Genomic DNA, 10,123 nt, shown 5'->3' with positions numbered 1-10,123 from the left:
GGAGAGTAGGAGGAAGGGAGGGAAGGAAGGAGGGAGGAGAAAGGGGGGGGCGGGAGGGAGGGCCCGGCGCCTGGTGATGATGGGGCCCAGAGATGCGTCCAGAGAGAGGGGCGGGGCTGGGACGCAGGCTTGGGAAGGGCCACAATTCGGGTAGAGAGAGGGCTGCTGGCGGCCCAGAAGAGCAGGGCGGAGAGGGCACTGAGGGCTGGGCTGGGCTCCTGTCTCTGGAGGCTGCCCAGAGAAGCTGTATGGGCGGCAGCAAACCTCGGAGTAAATTCAGCATTTACAGAAGATCTCTGATCTTCCATGTACTTGTTGAACTTTCCTGGCCTTGGAGTGGGTGGCTGGAAAAGAAGTTCCCATACCAGTGGGAACTGCCTGCTACATGCCTTGCCCTGTGGAACTGGCACACACAACATGGACACCAAACATTTCACTTCCTCTTTTCTTCAGGACCTTTAACCCAGTGCTCTGTTGTAGGCTGTGGCTTTAACCAGGCATCAGGGAGCCAGGAGTTGGATCGAAAGCAATTTCTGCAGGTAACTTTTCATCTTCTTTCTTCTTTTTTGTAAGCATATTGGTTTTCTTTTTAATTCTTTTTACCCAACATATAAACTCATTTTCATTATGAAAAAGTCATAGAAGTATATAGAAAAAAAATACAAGTTCTCAATCTCCCTCTTCCCCTCCCACAGTTCCTCCTCCCTTCGTGGAAATTGCCAATTAAGGTTAATGTTTATCCTTTCAGATTACATATATGTGCATATATACGTATGTCTATTATTATACATGGCAGTACATTTATACAAGGCAGTTCACAGGTTGTGAAGCTGTTTGACCACAGCTGATCCACACCAGGGCATTCTCAGGCATCCTGATGGGTCCACCAGCTTTTGCAGCTGGAACTTCCTTCAGCTCCATTTGGAGAGACCCCCAACCAAAGGTCATAAAGAGGTAACCCAGTTCTCCTTTCCTGCCAGTTCCCTTTGCTTCTACCTTCAATCCAAGATGGTATTACCATCTACCCCTATAGTCACTGGACAAACAAGGTCTTTTTTTAAACAGTCATATTAACAACTAACACATCTTGAGGACTTTTTAGGTGCTAAGTGCTTTCTTTACATGCATGATATTTTATCCTCACACCAATCCTTATTCTGTTTTATCCTCATTCGATGGATGAGGAAAGTGAGGCTTGGAGAGGTTAAGTAATGTGCCCAAAGCCACATACTGAGAAGCTGGGATTCAATCTAATTCTGTCTTGAAAGCTTGTCTTAACACTGTATTGCTTCAGGGTCCCTCTTCGCTTCAGGTCATCAGTGTGTTACCATGCCATTTACAAGTCCAAACTGAAGCCATACCATTTACAAGCCCAAACTCAGTTCTCTCCTGCATTCTGAACACACAGCCTATTCCACTCCTTTATGACTATACTAGAGGCCCGGTGCACGAAATTCGTGCACTTGGGAGGGGGGGTCCCCCTCAGCCCAGCCTGCACCCTCTTGCAGTCTGGGAGCCCCTGGGGGGATGTCCGAATGCTGGCTTAGGCCCGCTTGTTGGACATCCTTAGCGCTGCCACAGAGGTGGGAGAGGTTCCCACCACCACCGTTGCACTTGCCAGCCATGAGCCTGGCTTCTGGCTGAGAAGTGCTCCCCCTGTGGGAGCGCACTGACCACCAGGGGGCAGCTTCTACATTGAGTGTCTGCCCCCTGGTGGTCAGTGCGCATCATAGCAACTGGTCGTTTTTTTTTGCTGTTTGGTCAATTTGCATATTAGCCTTTTATTATATAGGATTCTTTCAACCAACCTCACTTTTTCTTTGCTCTTGGGCTGATCTTTCCAGCTGCTACCAGCAATGTTGTTTCCTTCTTCTGAGAATAACCTAATCTAGTCCTTCATTTCCAATCCTGATTTCTTCTAAGACATTTGCTTGAAATAAAACATTTTTAAGTCTCAGAATCCAAATATATTTCTGTCTTCAACACATTTATTTATAAGCTCTTTGAGAGCAGGAACTGAATTGTATTCACTTTTATGTCCTCACTGCCTAATAGACCCTCAGTAAATGTTGACTGAATGAATCACTCAATGCCTCTGGCCAGTTATCGAGCAGACCTAGTCAGATGTTTAAAGATAACTGCAGTGGCTATTTAAGACACAAAGGCTTGTTTGGCATAAAGGTTCAGTGTCAGTCTGAGCAGCCAGGAGTACAGAGCTGCTGGACCAACACAAATTATATTGGGTTCAAAGATATGTATTTCAAGTATCTTCTCAGACTAATACCACAGAGCCAAGGAATGGGAGCTCAAACTGTAGACAATGCAACAGAGCTTTTACCAGAAAATCTTCCGGCCATATAGGCTAATCTTGAACATTATTCTGTTAATGGTATATTTCACCAGAGCAAGGAAGACAGTTTTAAACTGGTTGACTGTAAAACAAATTAGTGAAACATTATTTTACACCACCATGATATATAAAAAAATATGTCCATGGATTTATATACATATGTATAAGAAAAGAAAAGGCCGAAGCCGGTTTGGCTCAGTGGATAGAGCGTCGGCCTGCGGACTGAGGGGTCCCGGGTTTGATTCCGGTCAGGGGCATGTGCCTGGGTTGTGCGCATATCCCCAGTGGGGGATGTGCAGGAGGCGGCTGATCGATGTTTCTCTCTCATCGATGTTTCTAACTCTCTATCTCTCCCTTCCTCTCTGTAAAAAATCAATAAAATATATTAAAAAAAAAGAAAAAGAAAAGTCAGTATCACTTTAAAAATTAGTCTTGGCTAAATAGCATTGCTGTGATTATTACAGTAGCTTGGCTGGAGTTAAAATGCAAACAGGAATGAATTGTACAATGTTAAGATAGTATATGTCTCTGTTTATTTCCAGCGTAGTCACTGGTGACTTTATAAACTCTCCTGCTGTTTTAAATTTAGAGATTCCATTTCTAGTATAAGAGTCCCCATATTTCAGTAGTCTGAAGATGTTAGCTATGACCATTAAATGTTTTAATCTTATATAACCAATTAGATAAGAAAGTGGACTTTAGAGCCAGACTGCTGAGATTCTAATCCCAGCTCCCCAATTATTATCTATGTAATCCTGGGCAAAAGTCCTAGCCCCTCTTTCCACTGATTTTCTCATCTATAAAATAGCTATAGTAATACTCCCTGCTCCTATGATGGCTGTATATGAGTTAATGTTTTAAAAATTCTTACAACCATACCTAGCATACTGTAAATGCTATATAAGATCAGTAGGTAAGTTAGAAAACAAAACTTCACATGCTTTTTTTCACTAACAAAGGAAAAAATGAAGAAAAATGCCAGCTCTGTGCTTTTTGGAACCTCCCATTGGAACTAGAATCCTACAGTCTCAGCTCCAAGAGGGTGGTGTGCTGATTCATTCAGTAATTTGAGGGCCTACTCTGTGATGCAACTGACTATGAATCAGATACAGCCTCTATCATCAAAGGGCTTACAGTCCGGTTAGAGATCTGAACTCTAATCCACTTTTTTAAAGGATGATAACTCTTAAGTCCAGAGAAGGTGTGCCTTGCTCAAGGTCACGCAGCTAAATAGCACCAGAGGTGAAACCAGAAGCTATGTCTTTCTATAACTCTCAGTTCAGAGCTCTTTCCAATGGGCCACCCACTCTTGTGAGCACATCTCAGCTTCTATTTGGGACACCACCTAGTTTCATGACCTTCCTTCCCTTCTTTGCACCCACCGCCAAACCGCTCCCAAACCTGAAGCCGAGGGTTTAGAAACGAAAACGGTAAGCCCTTAAGAAAAAGCCACTCGCTGCGCGTTTCGGACCTCCCCTGCAAGAAAAGAAAGCGTCACTCTTTACATTCTGCGGTAACTCTTCCATCAAGGTTGAGGCCATAAAAAAAAAAAAAAAAGGCAAAGTGGTCATAACTCAGGACCGAAAGGGTGGAGTCCCCGCCCCCTGATGCAGCTTGCAGCAGCGGCACTGAAGACAGATGGGGAGCCACCTGTCAGAGGGCTGTGGGCGGGGTCCGGGGCCGGGAAGGCCGGGAGACCGGAGGGTGTGCGGCTGAGCGCACGCTCAGAGCCGACAGCTTGCAGAAGACGGGAGGTGACCGTTAAAGCTCTGGGAGCTGCCGGCCAGAGGGAGGGAAAGGTAGTCACGGAACCGAGGCCGAATTACGGGAGGGAGAGGATCCTGCAAGGAGGGTCGGCTAAATCGGGCCCGGCGGCTTTAGCCATTGGGCGGGAGGGTAACGCAGCGGCGCTGCGGGCGGGCCCTGCGGGGCGGGCGATGCTATGTCTCGCGAGCGGCCCCCCCGCACGGACATCCCCCGCAACCTGAGCTTCATCGCCTCGCTAACGGAGCGAGCCTACTACCGCAGCCAGCGGCCCAGCCTGGAGGAGGAGCCGGAGGAGGAGCCAGGAGAGGGCGGGACGCGCCTCGGGGCCCGATCCCGCGCTCCGGCTTCGAGTCGGGGCCGCAGGGCTCGCTCGGCACCCGCCGGAGGCGGCGGGGCCCGGGCGTCCCGGAGCCGCAGCCCCGACACCCGCAAGAGAGTGCGTTTCGCCGACGCGCTGGGGCTCGAGCTGGCCGCCGTGCGCCGCTTCCGCCCGGGAGAGCTGCCCCGGGTGCCCCGCCACGTGCATGTCCAGCTGCAGAGGGACGCCCTCCGCCACTTCGCGCCGTGTCAGCCCCGCGCGCGCGGCCTTCAGGTAGGCTGCAGAGGCTCGCCTCTCCTCCGGGACCTCCCCAGCCCCGCCGTCCGCGTGGGGGAGTGGACTTAGCGAGGAATACCCGTCTTCACCCGCAAGCGCGGGCTGGCGCTGGCGCTCCCCTTTTGGTGGGGGGCTCTAGGCTACTTTTGCCGCTCGGACGCGCTCCGACCGCTGGGACCCGGGGTCGGGCTCGGGTCGGTCTAGTCCCTCGCCCTGCCCCCACCCCGGTCTCTGCCCCCTCTTCTCCGAGGCTCGGTCCTCCCTCTCCCTCTTTCGTCCCCAGGAGGCGCGCGCCGCCCTGGAGCCCGCCCGCGAACCCGGCTTCGCCGCCCGTTTGCAGGCGCAGCGCATCTGCCTGGAGCGCGCCGAGGCGGGGCCCCTGGGCGTGGCGGGGAGCGCGCGGGTGCTGGACCTGGCCTACGAGAAGCGCGTGAGCGTGCGCTGGAGCGCCGACGGCTGGCGGAGCCACCGCGAGGCGCCCGCCTCCTACACCGGCCCGGCCCCGCCCCCTCCGCGCGCCGACCGCTTCGCTTTCCGCCTGCCCGCGCCTCCCCTCGGGGGCGCCCTGCTTTTCGCCCTGCGCTACCGCGTGACGGGCCACGAGTTCTGGGACAACAACGGCGGCCGTGACTATGCTCTACGTGGGCCCGAGCACCCCGGCAGCGGTGGAACCCCGGAGCCTCAGGGCTGGATCCACTTTATTTGAGACGCCTGCGGCCGACTGCGAAGGCACCCGGGGGCGGGGGGAGCCTGAAGATTTGGCGGGGAGGAGCGGGGGAAGCCGAGTTTGGCGGGGGGGGGTTGTCCAAGGGAGTCCAGTGGGGAAGAAATCAAAGGGGTGCGGAAGTGGGAAGAATCAAAGTTGGGGAGACAGGGTGGAAAACACCAGTTGGATGTGAGTAAAAGGAAGCCAAGGCATTAAGGAAAGGGGCCCGGAAAGTGTGCTGAAAGCATTAGAAAAAAAGCAAAGCAATAGTGATGCTGATGACGTTCTCTTCCGTGAGTGGGCGCTGGGAGAGCTTGTCGGGCCTAAGCAGCCAAAGGTTAAGATACCTCTCTGGGATTGAGGAGGTATTTTGTATGAAGTCATCTGGCTCATTCCCTTCCCCCCCCCCCCCCCCAAGTGTGCCACCTCAGGTCCCCCAGCCCTGCCCATCCCAGCTTTAATTCAGCCGTAATTGCCTTGTTAAAGTTCTAGGAACTTGGCCATTGCTCCCTGACCCTGGCATCATGATGGGGTTCCCTTGTCACTCCTGATTGTCCCTGGCTTCAGTCTCAGAATTGGCTGGAGAGTGATGGCAGGTCGCAGTCAGAGCCCCTTCCTCCAGCCCCCTGACAGCCCTCAGGGTTAAAATGAAGGCAAAACCAACTCCAGGCCTGTCCTTGCAGCCACATCATGCAGCGCCTAAAGGGCTGATACACTCAGGGGCTTCCCGGGAAATGCCTGCTTTACCTTTCTGGGGTGCCTTCTAATGACCTATAAGCACTTTATGGACTGTATTTGTCAAGGGACAGTGAATCCCAAGAATCACTAATCTGCTTCTGCTTCAGAAGACAAGGAAGTCACTGACTAGCTATATAACTTTGGACAAGTCCCTTCACCTCTCCGAGGCCCAGTTTCCTCCTTGGGAAATTGGATTTGGATTAGGTGATCTCTTACGGACCCTTTGACATTTTATGATCTGTGAGTGGCACAGTATAGATGAGGAGCCACATTCTCCAACCTACAGTTGAAGCGCTACAGTTCAGAACACACAGAGCCCCTAGCATCTGATTGGGGCTGAGGATAGGTCTTCCACAGCCCAGGAAACATCCCCAAACCAGCCTGCAACCTCAGTATAAGCCTCTCAAACCACAGCCCATCCTCTGCCCTTGTTTTTTGCTCTGGCCACAGCCTAGGTTCTCTGAGATAGCTTTGAAGAGGTGCATCTCTCTTGGGGAAGGTGATGCTTGGAGGTCCCAGAGATGAAAGGAAACATTGGGGGCTCTCTTGAGGAGAAAGGATTATGGGCATAAAAGGGAGAGCATTTCAAATTTAAAAAAAAAAATCAAAACAACTTGAAAATTAAATGGCTCCAGAAGATGGCAGTCCGCTCCATATTTTGAGCAAGTGAAGTAGGAGAGCTGGACTTTGGCCCACTCATGTTTATGCCTTATATTTTTCCTGGTTAACCTCTGCTGGCTATTTTTCTTTTCCTCTTACTCTGTTCCTAAGCTCTTTGCTTTTCTTTTTTCCTGTCACTCCCTCCACTCCCTCATCACTTTCACTTTTCTTTTAGTGTATAGGGCATCTGCCTTCATTATCTCTATTTCCATTTGTCTCCCTCTCATCCTTATTCACCTGTGCTATTCCTTCTTCCTACAGAAGGGGTGGAAAACCTACTTTTTCTCCAAGACCATGGTTGACCCACCTTCCTCCCTCAGGCTCTTTCTTGACAGTCTTCTAGAAGGAGAAGAGCGAAAAGAAGCAGTTCCTGATGCAGATGAACAAGGAGCTCCCAGGTAACCAGTCCCCGTCCCCTTTTCTATCTCTTACTGATTTCTCAGAAAATTTCCCGCAGCCCCCTTTTCCTTGTCAGTAAGGGAGAGGGTGCATGGGCATGTACCTGTACATGCATTTGGAATGCAGTATAGGGCTTTTTACCATGCCCCTCCCGTCTAAAGCCTTAATCCTTTGAAGAAAGATGGCTGAAAGAGAGGGACCCTGAGTCATTCCTCAAACAAATGTCCCTTTAAATATCATCCTTCTGGTGAAGAAAAAAAATTCATGCACCTTATGGATCATCTTCAGGTCAAAGTTCCAGCAGAGTGAAGAGAGAAACTGTACTGGAAGCCACCAACCAGTGCACTTATTAGTCATCAATGAAGAGCCCAAGAGAGAATAATGGAGAGGGAGATTGGGTTGAGGCTCAGTGTGGAGTAATCTCTTGCTTAATTTGTATGCATTACTGTTATGTTGTATTAACAATTGTAATAGTACACATTTACTTATCCACTAAAATCTGGTGTCTTGCATGCATTATAATATGACCCTGTTTTAGAGATAGGAAACTCTAAAACAGTAATTTGTTCAAGATTACATAGGTAGTGAATGCAGAGCTAGGATTATGAACCCAGGAAATCTCCAGAGCCTCTGTGCATAATTGTGATGTTACATTTTTTCCTTTAAAAACAGTTTTTTCTTATTAGGAAAAAAAATGCGGTTTCTAATTGTGCTCTGCCTTCCCATCCTCTCATTCTCCTGAACTGGCTTGGAGAAGGCAAAGCACTGAGGGTCCCACATGTCGTCTCCTGCCAGGAGCTTGCTGCTGTCTCCTCTGCTAGTGTCCCAGCTCTGCAGGATCAGCAAGGGACTACCCCACCTGCCTGCTAGAGAACCTGGAATCCATTTGAACCCATACCATGGGATTCTCCCCTGATCCTAGCCAACCCTCCATACCTGTTGGTGTGCCACACCCTTTTACACTCCTACCACTAGTTGTGAACAGGCCAGTTGCCTGAACTTGCTGCTAGAAGGATCCCTGACGAAGACATTGCTGGATGCTCTGTGTGCTTGGGCCCTCTCTCAGAGTCCTGGTATGAGTGGATAAATGCAAGCTGGTTGGGGGCAGGGAACCAAGGGTAATCCATTGTTTGTAAGAAGTTACTGGCCCCATTCTCAGCTTTATAGACCCAGCACACTAGTCTTCTGGTTCTTCCCATATAGAGCTGCCCCAGGGCCTGGGGTAAGCTGATACAACTCAGGAAACACTATGAGTGTTAGGCATTGTGGTGGGGACTTTCCTCTAAAGCAGCACTTCTCAACCTGTGGGTCGCGAACAATGAAAATACATCCTGCATATCAGATATTTACATGACGATTCATAACAGTAGCAAAATTACAGTTATGAAGTAGCAACGAAAATAATTTTATGGTTGGGGGTCACCACAACATGAGGAACTGTATTAAAGGGTCGCGGCATTAGGAAGGTTGAGAACCACTGCAAGGTTGATGACTATGTGAACAGGAGCAATTTACAGTATAATATATCAGCCGTGGACTAGAAAGTACCAGAAGAGAAACTATTACCAAAGTCAGGGGCTTGGGTCCTTGAAGCAACACAGCAGGAACACTGTTGCCTTTTTCTCTCATTCAGATGTCTCATAGCCTTCCTTTTTTATCGTTATGAATGTAGGTCATCATTTCTCTTCATAATAAGCCCTAACTCCTCAGCTTTCCAATCTAACTCCCTTGCCTCTAACTCCTGTGTTTCTCTGGAGCTCCTCTGGATCCTTGTATTCCGTGGGTCATAGATTCAGAGACCTGTGAAAAAAGGCTTGACTTTAGAGATCATTGGGTCCTGGCTCCTATACAGATGGGGACATGGATCCAGAGATGAAAAGTGACTCCAGCAGGGTCAAAGAATTTTTTTTTTTTTTTTCAGTACAGCTCAAGATGGGGCTTAAACCCAGGCCTCTTGACTACATCCTGTTCCCAGGCTATGAAACAGGCTTCTGCACAATCAGACCCACAGTTTTTCATGGCAAGGGATATCAGAAATGTTTCATTTTCTGCTACTAGTTTCCATTCGCTTCCCTATCCAGTCATAAAGAGAAACAAGAGGAACTGATAGTTTTCTCTGTGTCCCCATCTTTGGCACTTCTTTTGCTGATATCACTAAAGTTGCTGCAAAGATTGCATAATCTACCCATTGAGTAGCTAACCTGGATAGGGAAGGAAAGTTTGCCCTGTGAATTCACCACAAACTACTGTTCTCATCAGGCCCAGAGTCTTCCCACCCCTTCATAGTGCAGCCCTAGTCCCTGGGCCCCAAACCCACTAGTATTGTGCCTCACTGCAGCTTCCTCATGCACCAGCTCTCCCTTCTGGATAAAAGACCTCATGTTTGAAATAAAGTTGAAATATGAAAAGAATATATCATCAGATATTGAGAAGTATTGTTCGTTTGTTGGCCAAGAACAGCAAGAGACACAGAGGCAAATTTCCCGGTCATCTCATTTCGTAAAAGTCCTATTCCCTGTCTACTAGCGTCCTCTGCCTATGCAAAAGTTGGGTGGGAAGGAGTTGGGCACCCAGGTATATGACTCCCTAGTAAAAGATCCCACCACCATTGGAGCAGTGATAAGCAAAGTTATCAGGGCACAGTGCTTTAGTTTCCTGGCAGGGAGCACCAGCTGCTGGTGCAGTTACAGGGAGTTTGGGTAGAAGTCCCGTGTTTCCCCTTGGGTGGAGGCTGTTTTCCTTAAGGGGACAATCCAAGTTACATCCTGCTCCTTAAGCACTGGAGAGAAGAGCAAAGCCCTTTTCCCTACCAAGGGAAACCCTAAAGCCAAAGATGAGAAATAGGAGAGGGAGGAAAAGCAAGGGCCTCTGTCTAAAACAATGGAGCAACAGAAATCGATGTTAAAGG

General features: G+C 49.4%; 1 protein-coding gene across 3 annotated transcripts; it reads left to right on the top strand.

Annotated features, from left to right (window-relative positions):
- Window positions 1-4,041: 4,041 nt before the first annotated feature.
- On the top strand, window positions 4,042-9,637 carry PPP1R3E (protein phosphatase 1 regulatory subunit 3E). 3 transcript variants are annotated; one of them, XM_081096114.1, is made up of 4 exons: window positions 4,042-4,709; window positions 4,996-5,441; window positions 7,078-7,214; window positions 7,973-9,637. In XM_081096114.1, the coding sequence occupies exons 1-2, from the start codon at window positions 4,293-4,295 to the stop codon at window positions 5,416-5,418; spliced, it is 840 nt and encodes a 279-aa protein (XP_080952240.1). In that variant the 5' UTR covers window positions 4,042-4,292; the 3' UTR covers window positions 5,419-5,441; window positions 7,078-7,214; window positions 7,973-9,637. The 3 variants fall into 3 exon arrangements, with proteins under 3 accessions (XP_080952240.1, XP_080952242.1, XP_080952241.1); XM_081096116.1 differs by having other exon boundaries at window positions 9,137-9,620; XM_081096115.1 differs by lacking the exon at window positions 7,973-9,637 and adding an exon at window positions 7,504-7,708.
- The last annotated feature ends 486 nt before the right edge of the window (window positions 9,638-10,123 follow it).

Source organism: Myotis nattereri (assembly GCF_964212035.1).
Source record: "Myotis nattereri genome assembly, chromosome: 1".
NCBI lineage: Eukaryota > Metazoa > Chordata > Mammalia > Chiroptera > Vespertilionidae > Myotis > Myotis nattereri.
This window is presented reverse-complemented; position numbering and strand designations above follow the sequence as displayed.

Bases quoted from the DNA above. Each gene is read 5' to 3' on its own strand.
- PPP1R3E (XM_081096114.1), top strand. From the start codon at position 4,293: ATGTCTCGCGAGCGGCCCCCCCGCACGGACATCCCCCGCAACCTGAGC. The intron at 4,710-4,995 runs GTAGGCTGCAGA...TTTCGTCCCCAG, and splicing joins CCCGCGCGCGCGGCCTTCAG to GAGGCGCGCGCCGCCCTGGA.